The 22444-nt window shown below is 39.1% G+C and overlaps 1 protein-coding gene across 4 annotated transcripts in view; it reads left to right on the top strand.

The window, feature by feature from the left end:
- SLC26A7 (solute carrier family 26 member 7) overlaps positions 1 to 22444 on the top strand; it is a 155017-nt gene that overhangs the window by 72195 nt on the left and 60378 nt on the right. For 3 of the 4 annotated variants that reach the window (XM_053208544.1, XM_027064252.2, XM_053208545.1), the window contains one exon: positions 13322 to 13486. In XM_053208544.1, the coding sequence (XP_053064519.1) occupies positions 13322 to 13486 (165 nt within the window). Of the gene's footprint in view, positions 1 to 850; positions 1455 to 13321; positions 13487 to 22444 lie in introns of those variants that run through there. The other variant, XM_053208546.1, reaches the window with a different exon arrangement.

Below are 22444 nucleotides of genomic sequence, written 5' to 3'. Positions count from 1 at the left end.
ATTTTTGAGAGAGAGAGAGAGAGAGACGAGTACAAGTGGGGCAGGGGCAGAGAGAGAGGGAGACACAGAATCCGAAAAAGGCTCCAGGCTCCGAACTGTGAGCACAGAGCCCGACGTGGGGCTCCACCTCAAAAACTGTGAGATCATGGCCTGAGCTGAAGTCAGATGCTTAACCACCTGAGCCACCCAGGCACCCCTGGTGTATTTTATTCTTAAAGTGGTTTTGGATTCTGTTTATCAAATTTTTATCTAGTACTTTTACATCCTTTTTCTTCAATGGTAGTGGACTACAGTTTTCTTTTTTGTGCTCTTTATCAGATCTAGTTATCCATATTTTACTTTCTTCCTAACCTTTTATCCTCAGTTTTCTTAAGCACTACTGATGGGTCTAGTATTAGAAGGTTTGTAGAATCGTCCTTTTAAAAATATCCCATTGAAATAATCTGTTTCCTGGTGCTCTTTTTGGGGGTAATTTCTTGATAATGTTCTCTATTTCTTCTATAAAATCGGTCAGTTGCAGGACTCTGTCTCCAATATGGTCAAATTTGGTAATCTGTATTCCCTAGAAAATTATCCTTTTTATCTAACTTTTCAAATTTGTTTGTACATAGGTCTTTGATTTCTTATGATTTTCAAACAGTTTCTTGTTTTAATGTTTTCTGCTTTGACATTTTCTCATTTTATATTTGTGCTTTTATCTTTTTTTCTCAATAAAATTAGCTAGTGGTTTGTCTATTTTTATTCTTAAAAAAAAAGTAGGATTTTGAAATAGTATGTCTACTTCTTTCTATTGCTGCCTCTGCCTTTATCTTTATTGTTTCCTTTCTTTGGCTATTTTTTTTTTTTTTAGTTTATTTGTTCTTTTTCTAGTTTTTGAGGTGGGGATTCAATCATTTAATATAATTTAAAATTTTTTATTGATAAAAGCATTTAATGCATTTAGTGAATTTTATCATGCTGATTGCTTGAAATGTTTTCTGTAGATTCTGATAGTGTTTAACTGTCAATATTTTTTAGAAATTCTGTACTTTTCAGTTTATATTTCCCCCTTTCACCCAACAATTACTTAGGAAAAGGTTATAAATTTCCAAATGAATGGGTCTTTTTGTTTTTCAATTTTGCCAATAATTTCTGGTGTTATTGCACTGTGGTCACAGAGTGCTGTTTGTAATATATCTACACTTTCGAATTTTCTGATGTTTTCCCTGTAACCTAACATATGATCAATTTTTGTAAATATTTCATGAGCACTTGGGGAAAAGATTGAAGAGTCTGTTAGTATATAGCTGTAAGTTCTACCTTATTGGTTATGTTGTTAAGTTCTCAATACTCTTATCTTTTTTGTTTGTTTGTTTACTTGGTCTATCTTGCACTGAGAACTATGCACTCCTTACTGTGGGCTGCTTTCATCAGAGTAAACAGACTTGCCTAGGAGTGATGTGATTACCTTTTAGGTAAGCTGTTTATATGTATGTCATAAACATAAATGCATTCAAATATATCTCATTCATTGTCATTCAGGCAAAGAAGTAATTCCTGTCTCTCTTCTCCCTTACCATTTCTTTTATATTGCTAGTATAAAGTGCACGTATATAACCACAATAATGTAATGTGACAGGTTTCCATGTTGTAGATTAGGTAATGGGCCCTTTAAAAACAATTTTATTGAGGTATAATTGCCACACATAAATTCCACATATTTAGAGTGTGCCATTTGACAAGTTTTGACATACACACATACCCATGAAGCCATCACCACAGTCAAGATAGTTGTGACTCCCCCAGATTTTTCCTTGACACTTGACCTTCTTCTCACTGCTTTAGGACCCCCCACCTGCCATCAACCATTAATCACTATAGATTAGTTTGTATTTTTTAGAGTTTCATAAAAATATACTCATTGTATTATTTTTTGTCTTGTTTCTTCCCCTCTGTATACCTTTATTGTTGTTGATTTTCTACATTTTTGTAACATAGCAGGGACCCCTGTGATTAGAACTTATGCAGTATGTGATTGTAACTGAACTTTCTGGTCTGGGAATCTTTTTGTTTCCATTTCTACCATCTACCTCTAAGGTACATTATATGTCTCATTTTGCAAAGGAAGTGTTTCTGCTGTAACTGACACAATTTTGTGTTATTAGTGTTACTTTTCAAAAAAAAAAAAAAAAGAAAAGAAAAAAGAAGAATTTTGTAGCCAAAAAACAGTAGCAGCCAAGAAAGGAATTGCTTGCTCACTCACAGAAATGGGGTGTTAATTTCCAGGCAAAGTGGCCCTGTTTAAAATGCCAACATCAGTAAGCATTTAGGTTGGGGAAACAAACACTCAGTAATAGTCAAGGCACTTTTAAAACCATTCTTCTCTTCTCCCTGTAGCTTTTATTATTCTCATGTTGGGCGTTTTGCCCATTCCCTTTTCCAAGAACTGAGAGGGGTCTGGGATTGTCCCCTGCCCATTTACTTCTGGAAGCTTTCCCAAGCTCTACTTTTCTGAAGCAACCATGGAACAGGATTTCTGCCCTGGAGGACATGGGGATATACAGCTCCTTTGTTTGACAGTTGCACAAGCATGGGGTGACACAGGTGGGGGTATTTAGTGCCAGAGCCTTGTATTATTGTACTTGGTGCATTCTGGAAATACAGTCTTGTCTTCAGGGATGATAAAAACCAACTGCAGACCCAAGTAGGAAATTTTCAGTTACTTTTGGTTTTGTACTAAACATTTTTTGGGAGTATATTAAATAAGGGGATTGTGAGTGTAGACAGGGTTTAAAATACAGACTAGTTTCACCTGCCTATTCAACACATCATATGTACTCCTTCCAGAAAAATCATTCACTTCATTCTTTTGAAGCGCACGGGGAGGACAATCTGAAATCTCTTTTGATGATGTTACACTATCTCACAGCCATTTTATGACTAAAAGTCATTACTTTGTTTAATCTTTCCAGCTGTATTTCTACCTAGCAAAGCTAAGAAGTAATACATGTAAAATTAGAATTATAATCCTTAAGTTTATAAAAATGAAAATCCTTCACATTAAAAATAATAATATTTATTACCCTATTATATGCCAAGTTCTGTTCTCATTTTACTACATTTAGTCACACATTCAGTCCCCATCAACATTTTATGAAATAAATAATATTATTCTTCCCATTATACAGATGAAGGTACTGAAAGGTGAAGTGCCTTATTCAGAATCTTATAATTAAGACCTGGCAAAGTAGGAGTTGGATTCCAGTATACAGTCTCCTAACTGCTACACTACATGGCTTTCTAAACTCATACTGAGGCAGAAGCAAGGAACTCAACCTAGTAACTTTTTTTTTCAAGTTTATTTATTTATTTTGAGAGAGAGAGGGAGAGAGAGAGCGCGCGCGCGCGCAGGCAAAGGGCAGAGAGAGAGCATTTCGAGTAGGCTCCGCGCTGTCAGTGCGGAGCCCGGCGGGGGTGCTGGCGAACTGTGAGGTCATTACCTAAGCTGAAATCAAGAGTCAGACACTTAACCAACTGAGTCACCCAGGTGCCCCAACCCCGTAACTTCTAAGGCCAGGCATTTTGTTGGTTCTTTTCCACATTTCACCTCCTTAATAGTAGCAGCAGCCTATACAGAAGGCATGAGTTGAGTACTGGGGCAATGGCCTTGGCTGTGAAAACTGTGTACCTGCAATTCTCCAGGCCCTCACGGTACTTTTTCACATCACCTGCATGTCCTTCAAGGCTCGGCTTAAATGTAATCATCTCAGAGAAGCCTTCTCTGATATTTCTGGACATGGTTATAACTGATCCCCCCCCCACACTTTGGTGAGACATTGCTCAGGATTTACATGATAGGATGCCTCAGACTACCAGGAAATATGTTCCACATGTTTACACCTCCCTTTCTAGACTGTGAGTCTGTAGAGCAGAGACTGTTTATAATTCCAGCAGCTGGTATTTAATAAATGTAAGTCGAATAACTTGAATAAGAAAAAGGTCAATTAAATGTTAATGGTATCACTATGTTAAGTAGCCAAAATTGAATTGAGATTTTTTTTTTCTAATTTACCATTTTCTCCCTTTATCCCTGCCCAGAAGATAGGGAATGTGTTTTTATATTGTTTAAACTGTAATGCAGTTCTTGATGAAAAAGGAGTAGGAAAATGTGTAATAATTTTCTAATTTGATTATGGATTTTGCCAGATCTGTCCAGCTGAAATGTGAAGACATAGTCAATGCAGCCTCCTACCTCTTCCCACAGCTGTCCCCCGGCCACCACCCAATGAACAATGAAAATACAACGACTTCCCATGCCCCGGTGTCTTTTAATACTGTTAATACTGTCATGCTCCCGTCGTCCCATTATACAACCTTGTCGTTTTCTATAGCTGGGGCAGGAAGGAAGGCAGAAGAGTCAAATCACTGCCCACCCCTAGCACTCTTGATTCTCACTGCCTCTTGCATTAGAGGATTTTTTTTTTTCTAGAAAAGTCTGAGAAATGAAAAGATTGTGATACTTCTTTCAACCACAGAATTCCAAATAAAGATAATTCTTACGCCCCGTGAGTTTCTATATTTGACAATAAAAAATCAAATGAACAATAAACTGTGTTTCCTGGACATATGATCAGTTTGCCTCTAGGTAGTCCAACGCGCGGCTCATTTCTGTTCTCTGTTCCTTCTGGGTCCAGTTGAGGTGTTCTCTGTCTTTTTTCCTTTGGTTGCTCCTCTTCCACTAACATTTTAAATGGTCAGTTGTTCCACATTTTATTGTCAGATTAATCCTACCAAAGCCTAGCTCTGATTTTTGAGCCAGCGTGCAGCACACCTCTTGGCAAATTTAGGTGTTTAATAAATGTATGCGAGAGTGATGTCACTCACTCCTGCAAAACTCCCTTTTCACTACTTTTAAGGTGCTCCATATTCTGACTTCAGAATGTCTTGCTTTATTTTCCGTTACTCCCCGTTGGCTAGCTGTGCTCCTTCTAAACTAGCAGCTCTGCGTTCTCTGAACATATCCCGTGCTGTCCTGCTTTGTACTCATATTCTACCCTTTTTCTGGAAGGCTGTCTAATAACTTCTCTCACTTGGATTCCTGCTCATGTGTCAAGGCACAAGTTTACCCCTATCCAGAATAATTTCCTTCTCCCTCTGAAATCTGTGACACATTTTCTTTCTCTCGCTTTTTTTTTTTTTTTTTTGAGAATGAGATAGAGGGTGCTCTCCCTTGTAAGTAATTTGGGGAGCAGGGGAGGGGAAGAGAGAGAGAGAGAGTGAGAGAGAGAGAGAGAGAAAGACTCTCAAGCAGGCTCCACACTCAGTGAGGAACCCAATGTGGGGCTTTATCGCACAATCCTAGAATTGTGACCTGAACCGAAATCCAGAGTCCCACACTTAACTGACTGAATCACCCAGGCACCCCTGTAGCACCTTTTCTATTCCTCTCTTTTATGTGTGTGCACGCTTGTCTTGGTGTGGTTATTTATGCACATGTCATACCTCTGAAGCCCGGCTGTCTGAAGCTCCTCTGAGGGTCCCTCTTTTCCCTTCTGCTCATGTGTGCACAACTCAGGTGCCTGCCATGCGCAGCATACAGTTTGGGGAGAAATGTGGTCTTACCTGAAGATTCTGTGGAAGAGGTGGAGAGGTACTTTTCTTTCCCTTTTTAAAAACGTTTTTGTTTTATAATAATTTTGGATTTCAGTAAAGTTGCAAAGAGGGTATACAGAGTTGCCACCTGCCCCATCCACCCAAATTTCCCCTATTAATGTAACGTCTCACATTAGTATGGCATATTAGCCACAGTTACTGAACCAGATTGATGCATTGCTATCAACTGAAGTCCATGTGTTCTATTCAGTCTTCTTTAATTTTTACCTAATGTTAATTTTATGTTCCAAGATCCCATCCAGTATACCACATCATATTTAATTGTCCTATCTCTCTTTTGGCTCCTCTTAACTATGAAAATCTCTGAGATTTTTCTTGTTTTTGGTTATCTTCATGGTTTTGAGGACTTCTGGTAAGCTTTCTGTAGAATGTCCCCCCAGTTGAGATTTGTCTGATGTTCTTCTCATGATTAGACTGGGGTGATGGATTTTTAGGAGGAAGACCAAGGAGACAGAGCGACATTCTCATTACATAGTAGGAAGAGTATGGACTATCAATTTAATTTATAACTCTTGATGTTAACCTTAATCACCTACCTGAACTAGTGTTTGTCATGTGCCTCCAATGTGAAGTTTCTCTCTTCCCTCCTCTCTCCCCCACCTGACACTTTCCACACTGTATTCTTTGGAAAGAAGTCCACAGGCAGAGCCCACACTTAAGAGGTGGGAGTTAACCTTACATGAGGAGTTGAGATAAGGAGTGAGGAGTGTCTAGGTAAAGTTTTGGAATAATAATAACTAACTTACACAGGAGATTTCCCAGCTCTCTCATTTTTAAGATGTAATCAAGTATTTATATCAATATGGACTCAAAGATATTTATTTTATTCTTTGGGTTATAATCCAGTGCTACTTTATTTATGTTGTTCCTCAAATTGTTCTAGCTTTGGGCATTGGGAGATACTTCACCTGGCTCCTGTGTCCATCCTTGACATACCCCCGTGTATTTGGTTCTTTGTTTTTGGAGCATTTGCTTTCTTTCTGGCACTACAAAATGATACAGACTCATATGTATATTTCTTTGCCCCAGGCCTATGGGTGATTGCTTAGAATCAACCACTTCTCCAGAGAACCCTCATTCCTTTTATTGGAGAATGGTATCCAAGGTCATTATCTGGGTGCTGCGTGTGCTCATTGAGAACAGGGTGTTATTGCTTCTAGCCCTCTTGGCTGACTAAGGATATGTATGTGTATATATTAACCCATGTATATGGACATTATCTATCTATCTATCTTCTATCTATCTATCTATCTATCCGTATCTATCTGTATCTTTTTAAACCTTTTCCCCCCAAGATACTCTCCCTGTTGTAAAGGCCATAGCCTTAATGTGATCTGCAAAAGTTCCTTCATAAATTAGTGTTTTTTTTAATAATGAGGGGTGGGAATTTGGGAAAGCATTTTGCCTACCACACTGAGTTTATATTTCAGAACTGGAGTGTGCATTTTTCAGGTTTGTTGGCTTTTAAAAGTACTACAATGAGAAAATGCTTTGCATGGTCTGCTAAATTTAAAAAATCAAAGGCTGATCATCTATATCTGTCTTTAGACATGAGTTCCTAGATACCAACTGTAATCCCTTACCATATTGATCATCCTAGCCTAATGCCCTTTGCTGGGCTTCTCCAACAGTGGGAAACTTGGCTCCCACCATTCACCATCCATCTACTTAATTTTTAAATTTCGGTATATATGGATAGTGGTTTCAGATTGTTAACTCCTATCCCCATGGAAAATAAGTTTGTCAGCTGGAATATAGTGTCTCTTTTTCATCGTTGGTTTTACAGACTTTACTCATTTCCAGAGTTCTTCACATGAGCATTTAAAAAAATAATTAAGTTTATTTATTTACTTTGAGAGAGAGATAGTGTAGGTGGGGAAGGGGCAGAGAGAAAGAGAGATAGGATCCCAAGCAGGCTCTGCACTGACAGTGCAGAGCCCGACATGGGACTTGAACTCAAGAACCTTGAGATCATGACCTGAGCTGAGGTCAAGAGTCGTATACTTAACCGGCTGAGCCACACAGGTGCCCCTTTTGTTTGAGAACTTATGAAGACATGCTAACTAACTAGAATGGATTGAGATTCTCAATTTCCATTATGAATTGATTCTGGAAGTGCAGCTCATCAAGGAAGTGCACACTAATAGAACACATGAAAAACCATCATTAATTGCTAAGAAACGTGTTGCATTAATATAGGTTGAACATACATTTTTTTAAATTTTTTAAGTTTATTTATTTTGAGAGCAAGACAGAGAGAGAAAGCAGGGGAGGGGCAGAGAGAGAGAGAGAGAGAGAATCCCAAGCCAGCTCCGCAACGTCAGAGTGGAGCCTGATGTGGGGGTTGGACTCACAAACCATGAGATCATGACCTAAACTGAAACCAAGAGTCAGATGCTTAATTGACTGAGCCACCCAGGCACCCTAAACATGAGCAATCTTTTTTTTTGCCACCCCTTTCAGTGAGGTTATTTCACCCATTTAGTCTGAAAAGTCTATATATTATATGATGCCATTTAAATGACACTCTGGAAAAGGCAGAGTTTATAGAGATAGTAAATATATCAGTGGTTTTCAGATTCTTTGTCATATTTTAGTTTGGGATCTCCTGAGCTCCAAATGATTTTTTTTTTTAATTTTCATACATTAAGGCTCACTCTTGTGTTGTAAAGATCTATGGGTTTTGACAAATGCTTATGTTATGTATCCACCATGACAGTATCATATAGAAGAGTTTCACCAGACTAGCAAATTCACTGTGTTTTACTTATTACACATTCTCCCACTCCCAAGCCCTTGGCAACTACTGATCTGCTTACTGTCTCTATAGTCTTGCCTTTTCCAGAATATCACAGAAATGGAATCATTCAGCATATAGCTTTTTCAGACTGTCTTCATTCACTTAACAATATCACTTAAGATTCATCCATGTCTTTGCATGGCTTGATAGCTCATTCCCTTTTAGCACCGAAAAGTATGGAGTAGGGTTTTATATTTTCAATTCTGCAGCATGCAACTTCATTAGGTATCCATTTGACATTTTTTGCTCTTGGGTTTTCTGGCCACACAGACTTTTTTTTTTCCCCATACCCCCGGGCAGCACTCAATTGTTTTCCTATTGTCATGAGCACTTTAGCTCTCTTCCCCAAACCAGCATACTCTGCTCAGTGAAGAATACAGCTCCTAGCATTTTAGCTCCCACCCAAAGAGCTTCTCTGACTTTACCTTCCTAGTAACACCTACACTACAGTAACACCTACACCAACTTTTAACATTGGTGTAGTTAGAAGTGCCCCCTTCCGGGGCATCTGGGTGGCTCAGTCAGTTAAGTGTCCAACTTCAGCTCAGGTCATGATCTCGTGCTCTGTGAGTTTGAGCCCCACGTTGGGATCTGTGCTGACAGCTCAGAGCTTGGAGCCTGCTTCAGATTCTGTCTCTGCCTCTCTCATGCTCATGCTTTGTCTCTCTCTGTCTCTCAATAAATAATAATAATAATAAAAACATTAAAAAAAGTCCCCCCTCCCAATATCTTCATTTCACCTCTTTTTATGTTTTTTTTTTAATATTAACTGTATCTTTATGTCTGTATTCTGCAACAATGCGTGCCTAGCCCCGTATAGGTATTCAGGAAATATTTATTGAATGGACAAATAAATGATTTGGTGTAATGTAAAAACCAGATTGCAGACAAACTGAAAAAAAAACAACCCTGAAATGCACGCTGTATTCCCTTGGGTAGGATAGTTGATTACTATATACTTCTTTTCCTTTTTCACTATTTGAAGGCCACTTGCAAAAAATGGCCTGAAATCTGAGATACATTCAATTTATATAGAACACATGGTGTTTATAGAAACGTTTACCCAATAGTGTCACGCTAGTGAACCTTGATAATGTGTGTCACAGGTTTTTAGCATTAGCCCAGATCATCAGAGTTACTGCAAACAGCTGAAATATATCGATTGTATAACATTTATTTTCTCATAAAACATTGCATGGCCAAAGTTTGGGAGTTGGCTAGCCAGATTAGAGTTATTGTCATCTATATTATTGTAAAAGGAGCTGAAGTGGTTGTTTATTAAGTCATTAACTTTAAAAAAAAAAAAATAAAGTCCTTAACATTGGTGTAGAATCTAAATACTAGGCCTACAAGCAAAATAGTCTTGAAGGATCCTCATCTCACATATTTAAGTTCTAAGATAATCTTGGAAGCCACATCCATCTGTGGGTGCTTCTAACAAAACCTGCATTGCATGGATATTTGCTACATTCAAGCTGTGTATGTCAGCCTCTATATCCTAGAGCCTTAATTTTGATGTGGATGAACTGTTAAAATGTGAGTAGTGGGGAAAGCGGAGTTCTTAAATTTCTCATTCTTCTCTTTCTTATTCTTCTCTTTCCCTTCTTCCTCGTCCTCTCCCTCTTTATCCTTCTTAAAATATCCGCCATTGTCTTGGGTTCTGGAGAATATTGTCATCCAGAAGAGAGTTATTTCTCTTCAGCTAAATCTCACGTGTTTGCAATCATCCTTCACATACCCAGTGGTTTGTGTCAGAAATGAGCTCTTCAGGGGCTTGTTGACCTTTCAGAGTCGAGAATTCTCCATTTTAGGGATTTATCCCTTGCTGGGAAGATTTTCTTTTAAGCATAAAAATGTGTACAAGCAGAATATTACAAAAACACTTTGAGTCTTTAGCTAAGTTTAGAGGAGGGTACTCCATCTTTCCTGCTCTCTGTTGCAAGGTATGTGTATGTATTTTCAATATGTGGAGTGGCTGAACTCTTCATGTCTTGTACTTTCCTGGGCTCTTCCATTTGTAACATTAAGGTCATGGAAATAACTAAGAAGCTGCTACAAGTAGACAGTGGTTAGCCGGAAGTGGTTGATGAATGACTTCAGGTTAAGTGACCTTTGTTTCTCAGGCACGAAGAATCATTAACTCCTCTAAAAAGATGATAGAATTTAGGAAACAAATATTAAACAGAAGGTAAAATGATGATGGTTCATACAAGGCTTCCCAAAAGAGTTTGCTTCTCAAAATAAGGTAAGAGTTCCTGGCATACAGATAAGAACTTTCCAGCATTCCATGTATGCATAAAATTCCACATATGCAAACAGGTTTCACAATTTCAAAGATTTGGATTGCTTGTCTGCTGCATTTAGATGAATTGAAAATCCAACTCTCTGGTGTTCATCTTACCCCAATAATATGCTAATTTTGTCCTTAGGGCCTGTAAGAGTTAATGTCATAAGTTGGAATTTACTTACTAGTAGATAGATGCTTGGGGAAAATTGGTTCAGTGTTTTTCTTAACTGATTGTGTTTTCAGGATGAAAATCAACAGACTATGAATCAAGAGTTGCCAAGAAGATCAGTGTGTTCCATTTGTACCTATACCATTGATTGCATATTTCCCTCAGGACATTTCTACTTTGACAAACACACACACAGTTTCTTAAAAAAAAATGTTACTAGCTGGAGTTGCTGCTCAGGCTTCCTCTGTTGGCAGAAACAGAATGCCTGATTTCTATGTTGGCAATCCAGATTATTTTTTATTCTATATTGAATAAATGGGGCTGCTAAACTGCAAACAATTCAAATACATTTCTTTCTGCCCCTATAAATTCTTTCAAGTTTTCCTGAGTTGGGAAATGTGGTGAGGCCCCTTCTACGTGTTCAAAACTGTGGCTGGTTTCCTATGATGAGTAAATATCCATGACATCTCATGATGTTCCTGTGCCTTACATATTTTGCATGTTTTGCAAGTTTTGAAGTCCTTATATTATTTCACATTCACTTTATAATGATTCTACAAGATAGATAGCATAGACTTCAGTCTAATGGCTTATAGATGATGATGAGGCTCAGAAAATTTCAGCAGGTTTTCTACAGTCACAGAATTAGGACATAGGGAAGCCAGGATCAGAACTTCAGTTTTCAGATTTGAGCCCAGAACACTCTACTCTGATGCAAGTTCAGAGCATTATCGCTTTTGGTCAAAGGACATTGCAATATGATAGAAATGATATATTTTGCAATTTATGCTCTAGTGTTAACAGATAGCACTTTATACTTCTCTTTTTCATCACTGTCACCTCTTCACAGAAGGAGATCTCATTGCTGTTCTGTCCTCTGATTTCTTTAATAACTAATCTGATTTTCCAAAAAGAATTTTAAGACATGACCTAAATATGGTAATTAACACACTGAGAGGATATATCAACATGACCCGCTTTGTGTCCCTTTTCTAGTGTGGATACTCATGAATATAATTTAATGTTACTTTCAAAACACTGAATTTTATGTTTTGTAGTTTAAAAACTTTTTTAATGTTTATTTATTTTGAGAGAGAGAGACAGAGTGTGAGTTGGGGGGGGCGGGGAAGGGGCAGAGAGAGAGAAGGAAAGACAGAATCTGAAGCAGGAAGCAGGCTTGAGGCTCCAAGCTGTCAGCCCAGAGCCCATTGAGGGGCTCCAACTTACGAACTGCAAGATCATGACCTGAGCCGAAGTTGGTTGCTTAATTGATAGAGCCACCCAAGCATCCCTGTTTTATAGTTTCTATGACTGAGTTTACACAGTAGTATTCAGTCAAAGGATGGGCCACCTTCTAAAAGCTCTCTCACTGGCAGAGGAAGAACACTAACCGTTGCTATGTTAATAGGAGAATTTTGGTTCCTTTGGTCATCTTTTGCCCAGCAGAACTCAATGCACAGCTTCTACTCAAAGTTGATAATTTTGTTTGGTCATGAAGCACAGCGGTAGGAGTAGCAAGGAAATTTTTAAGGAAAATGACTTTTCTACCTATTCTTGGGTTTCTGAATTCATATCCCTTTAACCTAGCCCTGTCTTTTGTTCTTCTCCGCCTATAAATAAGTCCTGATATCTTCTTATTATTAGTGGCCATTTAGAACTACTTGAGAGAGTTTCTAGTCAAAAAAGGGTTTCCGTTTCTCAGGACCGGGGAGAAACTCAGGAAATGGCCTTTTTTTTCTTCAGTGCTTTTGAGATTTTAAACCTACTGGGTGTGGGGTAGTGAAATTCTGAAATTTCTTTTAAATTCTGAATTTTTTTTAAAGTGTCATAAATGCAAATTTTTTAAAAAAAATTTTTTTAACGTTTATTTATTTTTGAGACAGAGAGAGACAGAGCATGAACAGGGGAGGGTCAGAGAGAGGGAGACACAGAATCCGAAACAGGCTTCAGGCTCTGAGTTGTCAGCACAGAGCCCGACGCGGGGCTCGAACTCACGGACCGTGAGATCATGACCTGAGCTGAAGTCGGCCGCTTAGCTGACGGAGCCACCCAGGCGCCCCTCATAAATGCAAATTTAATTTTTCTCCACAGAGCCCCACATATGAACCGATTCGAGTATATTTCCCTTTTTTATGACTTATATGATGAGGAATAGAGAAAAAAGGAAAAGTCAATATTCAGGGGAACAAAACGTGTTCACTTTAACCGAAGCAATTACACTGTACCCAATAACATTTGGAAAGCCTTGGAACCTAGTTATGTTCTCAAGAAAACTCAAGATACTGGATATGTACAATTTAAGAAATCCACTTCACATCAGTTCTCTATGTCTGTGTGAAATGAAAATGAAAACGTGTCAGGTAGTAATTCCTCTAGGAACCTGGGGAAATGTCATTTTCCTTTGTCCTCTTAGGTGGCCATGTTTGTGCTACAGCTGGGCAGTGCCACATTCCTGCTTACGGAGCCTGTGATCAGTGCCATGACAACTGGAGCTGCCACCCACGTCGTGACTTCACAAGTCAAGTATCTCTTGGGAATGAAAATGCCATATATCTCTGGACCACTTGGATTCTTTTACGTGAGTTTCCCATATGTCTTTGTTCATGTGTTTTGGGAGTGTGTTTCACAAAGTAGAATCTGGTTAATTCTAATACTGTGTTGAAGGACCTTGGGTTTAAATACAGTCTTTTAGGATACTTGAAGTGTGATTTAGGATACAAAACTAGTTGAACAAATTCTACTGATTTTGGAAGAAATTCTGTACAACAGTTGAGTATGGTATAATTTGGGGTCACGATTAGGAAAAAATAACTGGAATTTTTTTGAGAGTCAGATATGTTGCCAACTTCTCATGGCAGCCATCTACTGGGGTTGTGGCCCAGTTTAACTACAGTACGCTCGACCACATTCATTCAGTGTTGTGAACTCTGGTTTGGCTCAAATCACAGGCCTGGTCAAGAATTGGTGGCTGAAGCCCCAATAGCAGACAGTTATTAAAAGTCATTTGAACAGAGAAAGGAACCTAGGGCCAGTTTCAAGATGTTATCCTAATACTACTCCATTGTTTTTGTGTCTTTTTGAAGCTGACCTAAAATCTGTGACCGCTCAGGAAGTCACATCCTATGGGAGCTTTAGAAGAAAATGAATGGTTAATAAACTTGAGGGCAACGAAACTTCCTTTTACTTAATTTTATGTGGTAGAGGAAGAAAAAAACATTTCTTTCTACTCTCTAGGTTCTGAGCTGTGGGCCCTCTAACAAAAAATAGATTAACAAGAGAAAACCAACAAGTTTATGACCATGTATATCTCATACATACATGGGAGAAACTCAGAGATGAGTAACTCAAAAGAGGGGGCCAGAACTTGGGCATAAATACCATCTTCACCTAAAACCCAGGAAGAGAGTGTGGGGAGGCAGGTTATGGGAAGGGGACCATGAAAAGTACTATAAACAAGGATAAGGTTTGCTGTGCAGATGCTAAGTTGCACCTTCTCCATTGATAAGAGTTTCTTGTGATTTAGAGTCCTCCTTTCCTTCTTAGTACCCAGAGAGAGACACCTTACAAAGGGACATTTCCTTTATAAATGTAAATTTCTCTTACAAAAGGGTAATTTGTACTCTTCAGAGCTTCCTTGCCTCTGCTGTTTCTCCAGATAATAAGCTGAAAATAATCCTAATGTCAAAGAGGCTTATTTTGAGGTGGCATATTTGGGGTGGCATATTTGGAGCTCCCACAGTGTAATACTGTATGCTAAATAACATTAATGTTTTATAATGAGGGTATTCCTACCCTCAATTTTCTTGATCTTAAAGGCTAAATGTTAACATGCGGAAGTACAGTAATTTCTTTATCGAATCCCTGATGTTGAGGTGGTTTGTCGTGTTTCACTCTTATACACAGTATTATACACAGCCTTATGAGGATCTTCGTTATTTGTGTGTTATGGTCTGTATCACCAATTATTTCATTAGGATAAATTCCTAGTGATGGAATTACCGGATCAAAAGGGTGTAATTCGTTTTTTTTCTTTTTTTTTTTTTTGCCAAATTTCAATCTAAAAAGTTGTGCTAATGAATATTGCACTCTCATTCTATCATCATCAACTCTGATTGTTACTGTTTTTAAAATTCGCCATTTTGGTCTGTGAAAAGTAGGAGTATTTATCTACTTAAACGTGTGTTTTTCTGATTAACTGGTAAAGTGGTCAATAAACAATAACAATTGGCAAGACGGAGCTGGGTGCTGGTCCTGCATTTTTGTTATGTAGGTAATATCCTGCTCAGTGATTCATTCATTATAAGAAAGTTTAAAACTGAAACAAGAACACTGGAACAGAGCCTGGAGGCAACATAATTCCATGCTCCAGTACAAACAAGAGCAGACCAAAGTAGCTGTAAGCTGTCAGGTGACCGGTGGAGTAAAGACTTGGTGATGCCAGGTCTACCCCCACAGAACCGCATCAGCACTAGATTCTGCCTTGACCTCCTTGAATTGGGTGCTCCTCTGTGCACGTGAGGTGAAAGGAAATGTGAGCGGGTTACAAATTAGCCTCTTCAGTCACTATTCACCTACACCAATAATCATCCTTCCTTTTCCTGGTTCTGTTAACGGAAGCAGGGTCGCCGGATATGGGAATGACATTTAGCCTTTCAGCTTGCTTTTCTCACGGCAGTGTGCCTAAAATGCTACCTTAAAGGGTTTTGCGTATGATTTTGTTTCCCATCCTGTTTTCTTGTGAGGAAAACTGTAAGCGAGTTGGTCTTCACTTTGTGGGTGAAATACCATGTGGCTTTTTGGGGCGGGGTTAAGTTCTCACAATGAAAGAGAATCAGATCTAAAAATTGTTGCAGGTGTCTGACTTTAAATTCACACTATTCCGTTGGTGGAAGTTGCTGTGCTGTGTGTTGAGGGAAAATGAAGAAAGTTGCTCTTGCTTTTCAATGTCACAGAGTCCTCCAGCGTTTAGGCTCCTAGGTTGGAATGGTGCCTGGATTCTTCGCCGGTGTTTTGAAATGAATAGGGACATTTTAACGTCAAAAGTCGTGGCAGTCTGAGCTTTAGATCAAGAAATAAGTTGTGCATCATGTGTAGGTTATACTGGGACATCTGCACAGTGAGCTTTGGTGTAGTTAGGCTGAAGAATCTGATGATGATAATGTGTCCTCTGAACTTGCCCCTGCATCATGTGGGTGGGATGTGAAGGAGCAGAGCTGAGCTCAGCACAGAACAATAGAACAGAGGACAAAATGGAGGCCTTGGTCACTTGGTCAGAGAACCCAGAGGAGAGCGATTAACACATTTGGGGGATTTTTCACTCCTACTGTGCTTCCGACCTCTGAGCTTTTGCAACTGTTATATCCTTTTTGAAAGCCTCAGGCTGATGGGAGCTAAAGATATTATTTGGGACATAAATTAATATCTAGACCATTTGAGTTTCTTGCACAAGGAGCCAGTTATCACTGCTAATTTTCTCAGCCAGAACCCTCCTCTTTCTTAAAAGAACGCAAGTTTGGCCAATCAAAATGTTAATTCTGGTAGTAGCAATCCTTAATATCAGCTTTGAGAGAAAACACAGCCTTCTGCCCTTATCCTGTTCTGAGGTCACTGTAAGTTTGGCTTCTCAGTGTCTTTTACCTGGGCGATGCCTGTTTCTGTGCAAAATCTCCATCCCTTTGGTTGCTCTGGGCTGGTTGATGTTCTTGCCTCAGCAGAACATTTTTATTTTTATTTTTGTAAATTTATTTATTTTGAGAGAGAGAGAGAGAGAGAGTGCAAGTGGAGGAGGGGGCAGAGAGAGAGAGAGAGAGAGAGACAGAGAATTCCAAGACGACTCTGCACTAACAGTGCAGAGCCCTATGTGGGAGTCAAACTTATCAACCCTGAGATCATGACCTGAGCCAAAGTCAGACCCTTAACCAACAGACCCAGGTGCCCCATGCAGAACACTTTTAGAGAACAATTTGAATCAGATACAAGTGCTGGTACCGTGCTCACTTCTGCCCTGTCAGATTATAGGAAAGGTCTCTGGCAGGTCTTAAGAAGGAGATATGCCCTAATGCATTTCCGTTTTCTGTGTCTGTAGATCACATGTGACCCATGCTAGCTAAGCTCAATAGTTAGACCACTTTTTCTCTTCTACCTGAAAACTGTTACCCAGCTTCATAAGATGAGGGGCTCTCCCAGAAGTGTTAAACCCCACTAAAGCTTTTTTTTTTTTTTAATTTTTTTTTTCAACGTTTATTTATTTTTGGGACAGAGAGAGAGCATGAACGGGGGAGGGGCAGAGAGAGAGGGAGACACAGAATCGGAAACAGGCTCCAGGCTCTGAGCCATCAGCCCAGAGCCTGATGCAGGGCTCGAACCCACGGACCGCGAGATCGTGACCTGGCTGAAGTCGGACGCTTAACCGACTGCGCCACCCAGGCGCCCCATAAAGCTTTTTGAGTGCCTTGGAATTTCTAGGGTCTTTCTATGCAAGTGGATCCTCTGGAACACTATTATGATGCTCCTATATTTCCAATAATAAGTGGATGGAATTAGGCCTAATTCATCTTTTTTTTTTTTTTTTTTGCCTTCCTAAATCCCTTCACACATAATGCTTTACTTTTCCCTTTGTTCTGCAAGTTTTATCTCTAAATTCATATACTTCTAATGAATTTAAATTATGGCTGTTTCTTAATGATCTTTAAAGGAGTGGGTAAATATCAGTTTTTTTCTCTGATTTAACTTTTAGCTCTGGTGATTTTATTAGGGCCCATACAATCAAGTAGACACTAATTGATCTATCTTTTCTTTTCCTTAGAAAGAGGCAACAGAAGAAAGAACTTTAGAATTTTAAAAGCCCAGATTCAGACCAGAACTCTGGCTTTGACTAAGTATCTTTGGCTCCTGCTCTATAAATTGGTGATAATTATACCTATTGGGAGTCATTTCCTAAATGAAATTTCTGGAATAAAATAAGTGTTCATTAAATAGAAGCCATTATCTTTATACTAGTAATTCATATTGGATATAACTAAGATTTTTTTTAAAAGTGCTACTTATGTAATAGATACTCTTATCTATTAATAATAATAGAATAGTAATAGATACTTTTCCTATAACCTGCGGAGGACTCAATCAAATAATCAAAGCTAAATAGTAAAACAAACTTACTTCTCTTTTTGCAACTTAGAAATATGACTTCGAAATTTATAGAACTTTAAAAAATAACTATATCTGCTCTTAATAAGGGTTAGTCATCAGAATTGAAGAAATTCTGTTTTTTAGTTTATTTTCATTGAAAAATATTTCCATCTATTCAGCTCACCATCCCCAACGGTTATAAACTCACTTAATAAGTTATAAACACTGCTGGAATATATTTAAAACTAAGCAGAAGCAATAAGATTACGAAGGTCAATTCTGTCTTGCGACTCTGGCTCACCAGTTACATTGTTTCATTCCTGTTGTTCTTAACATTCAAATATTTGACTGATAGTTGGTTCCCCAAACAGATAAGAGGGAAAGTTTAATTCTTCTCTAGAATAAATTTTTTTTAACTGAGAAATGATAATGTATCCTTTTATTAGAAAGGATGTTTCCCCAAAAGGCACAATAAAAATTACAAAAATTCCTAGTTCATATTAGCACATGTGGATTTCTTTGAGATGGCGCCAGTGTCTCGGCCTGTAGTAACATATGATAAATTTGGCAAAGTTAGTTTCACTGGCATGGCTTTATATGAGTACTGTTCTAAATAATTATGTACAGTTCTGTACATTAAACCAGAGAGCACAAGTCAAGCTTGGCAATATATTCAACTACCCTTTTTGGAAGTTTTTATTTCCTTCCCTAAATATGAGGAGTTTCAAAACTGAAAAACAGTTTCATTCCTGCCCCCATCCCTGAAGTACAAGTGAAGCACTTTTCTAGTTTGAACATCCCTGAAGGCTGCAAAGCAGGAACCAAGAATGTTAATGAAATGGGATAGAAACGTCAGAAGGAAATCGGAGCCAATGAAACTTTTTTTTTTTAAATAGAGAATGAGATCACAATTAAATATGTACAAATGAGGTTTATATGTAGAGAATAAATCTACTTTGAAGACCTAAGCCCTCTGGGAATTCTGAATCAAGAACACACTTTGGTGGTTTATGAAAGCCTATGTTTTCTCTGCAGTTATTGTGACATGTCTATTGTGAATTGCAGGGATGTTCAACATACTCTGAAAAATGGACAGAATAAATTGAAGGGAAAGAAAATGAATGTTCATCTGCAGCTTGATTCAATCAGCAATGCAGGGGATAGAAAATGTGGCAGGTTTAACTTGGGTACGGAACAATTATATGGGTATTTGCAACAAAGGTTGCTTTACAATTCTAAAGCAGAGGGCAGCTATTTTTGCCACTCGACCATCTTGGGTTAAGCTCTCTCTATCCCCCACAATTCACTGAAAAATGCAGCACTCCAAAATCCATGCTCAAGTAATTCAACTTAAACTTAGTGTTCTAAACAAGTGATGGCTGGATGCCACCTGGGCTGTGGCAAGCTTGGTTGTGCATGTTTTGAGTTTCGTGTACCCAATGTTGTCTCTCGTGTCTAACACACCATACTTGCCCTAGTTCACATTTTGGTTGCAGACTTCATTTATCCCTTAAAGCAATACTGAATGGATTTATGCCCAGTGTGAGAAGCGCTTATTGATGAGAAGTTTGCATATAATTATGTAAAAAATAATAGAGTGTTGTGTTTTCTTTCTTCCTTTTGAGGTCTTGTTTGTACTCATGAAAATACAGCCTAGGGTTAAATTTTCAGCTTCATATTTCTGTTGTTTTTCTGTTTGTGCTACTTTAGGATGTAGAAGGATTTGAGGCATTTGATTTACCAATGCTTATCTCAGAATGTTTAATGATATAATGATATGCAGGCAAAGTTTATAGGAGACATCAAATTCTTAAGAACAGGGAGAACGAGTACCAGCATCAATTTTGGAGGGATTGGAGATGGCTTTAGGGATCCCTAAGCAAAATCTATATCTGCTTAGAGGTGGGATTCAAACATAATAAAGTTGAAAGTGAGTTGGAGCAGGGAGAGGGCATGTCTGGGCAATTGTAGGTCATGTTTTAAGGTCCCAAGGGAGGTGAAAGCTGACTTTAAGAACAAAAGTCAGGAAAAAAAAAAAAAGCCAGGGCTGACAGCAGACTTCAGTCTCATCACCTGCCAGATGGGAGAGTTGGACTAAGTGTGAGGCTTCAAAATCAAAAATGTTCAACAGACTAATCTGGGGAGATTTTCCAAACTACACGTGGACGGGAAGAGATTAGTGTGCATCCTTGAATCAAGAACCACTAGAATTGATTTCCTTAGTAAATATTAACTAACTGCCTCATAAGCATTGAGGATGCCTTTGAAAAATAATATTCCTGTTCCTATGGAGTTTTATTGAAATACTGAAAGGGCAGGAAGTAGGGCAGGAATAGGCAGACTGGTGAACAGAATCATCTCAGATAATGTTAATGAAGGAAGCCAGGTTGTGTAATTGAATGTGGGTAACGTGACAAGTGAAGGAGAAATGATAAGACTCACCTTTTATTAACTGGGAAATTAAATGAGTCATTGCACATAAGATGGCTAGCCTTGTGCCTAGAAATGTTAATTCTCCCACTCTTCTAGAAAGTGATGATATTGAAACAGTCTCTCCCATTCTTTCTGCCGCAAGTTTCCCTCCCCACATCGCTTGTGATAGCAAAAATGTGAAAATTCCTCTCCATTTAGGGTGGTAAGAAGGAGTTAAGGTGAATGCACTGTATGGATGCAAGGAGGCTTTCATCAGATATGCATATGTTAAGAAAAAACAGTCGCGGTCCCTGTACTCGCAGCTTTTAGAATCAAGTTGGAAGGCTTTCTCGCTTGCCTTGCATGATTCTGCTACTGATGTCAAAGATGCAGGGCCAGGAGTGAGAAAGGTTGGTTTGCCTGAGTTTCGGCCAGGTACCTCGATATCCCACCACTAACAACCAAAATCAAAGACTGCATGTGCCATGGTGGTCTCCCCTTCAAAGGGGTGGTGTTGCCATTCCAAGGAAAACAGGAAGCACCAGGAAAGTTTGGAAAAATTGTATGCTGGACTGGAAGAGAGGAGTAGTGAGTGAGTCACTGGTAAACTGGTAAATGTGCTGGTCTAGGCTTCGGGGCATCTGCATCACAGCCCCGACTCTGTCACTTGCAAGCCAAGTCACCTAGTAAGTCATGAATCTTTACAGCCTGGATTTCCACATCTACAGAATGAGTCTGTTCAGCTGCTTGATTATTGAGGCCTTTGGGGCTCTGACAAGTGTCTTCTAAATACTGCCTTTGTTAGGCACTTTTGTTGAGATCCTTACCACAGCTATCCGCCATGCCTTGTTATCTGGGAGAGATGCTTACATCAGCTGGCTGTCTCTCAATGGTATTAATCATGTAGTGATTGTTACTAAAAGCTTTCTGTTTAGTTTCACTTTCTGTCTTAAAAATACATCTATCTTAGTTAACTGGAAGAGAGGGTGATTAACTAGGGTATATATGAAATTCCAAAGGGAAAAGATCTGAGTCACCCATACCTCTGTGGCAGGCTGCCAGGGCACCTGTAACAAGCCGCCACAGTTAGATGGATCAAACAACAAACGTGGATTTTCCCACAGCTCTGGAGGCTGGACATCAATCATCAAGATGCCGGGACAGGTGGTTTCCTCCGGGGCCTCTCTCCTTGGCTTGCGGATGGCCACCCTCTTGCTTCTTCACCTGGTCTTCCCTCTGTGCGTGCATATCGCTGGTGTCTCTGTATGTCCTCATCTCCTCCTTTTATAAGGACACCGGTCAGATTGGACTAAGGGCCCATGCTAATGGCCTCATTTTCATGTAATTACCTCTTTAAAAGCCCTCTTTCCATGTATAGTCACATTATGAGGTACTGGAGGTTAGGGCCTCAGCTTATGAATTTTAGGGGAGCACAGCTGAGTCCCTGACACCCTCTTTGAGTTATCTCAGCAATGAGAAGCGTTTGACTTGATAACTATATTAGTGTCCTGTGAAAACTATTGCAGTTTTCCAGGAACCTGGTGGCTTAACCACAGAAATCTATTCTCACATTCCTGGAGTCCAGAAGTGCAAAATCAAGACATTAGCCTGGCCACGCTCTCTCTGGAGGTTCTAGGGGGAAACCTTCCTTGTCTTCCAGCTTCTGGTGGCTCTGCACATTCCTTGGCTCCTGGATGCATCACACCACACTGTGCCTCTGTTACCACAAAGCCTTCCACTCTATGTCCGTGTCTTCTACTCTTAAGTGCGCTTGATGGATTTTAAATATATGTCTGTGCACAGATGATGCCACATGTGTTTTCAGACCACAGGCTGAACACATGGTAGCAAGCATTTATGAATGTTACTATTTTTTTCTAGATGGATTCTTGGTTTTGTGCTTAATGATAGACTCAAAGTCATATAGGGGGAATCAAGACCCGTGGATTACAGATTAGTACTTTCTACCTATTATACAGTAGCATACTGACAGATT

The sequence above is a fragment of the Acinonyx jubatus genome, chromosome F2 (assembly GCF_027475565.1).
Source record: "Acinonyx jubatus isolate Ajub_Pintada_27869175 chromosome F2, VMU_Ajub_asm_v1.0, whole genome shotgun sequence".
NCBI lineage: Eukaryota > Metazoa > Chordata > Mammalia > Carnivora > Felidae > Acinonyx > Acinonyx jubatus.
This window is presented reverse-complemented; position numbering and strand designations above follow the sequence as displayed.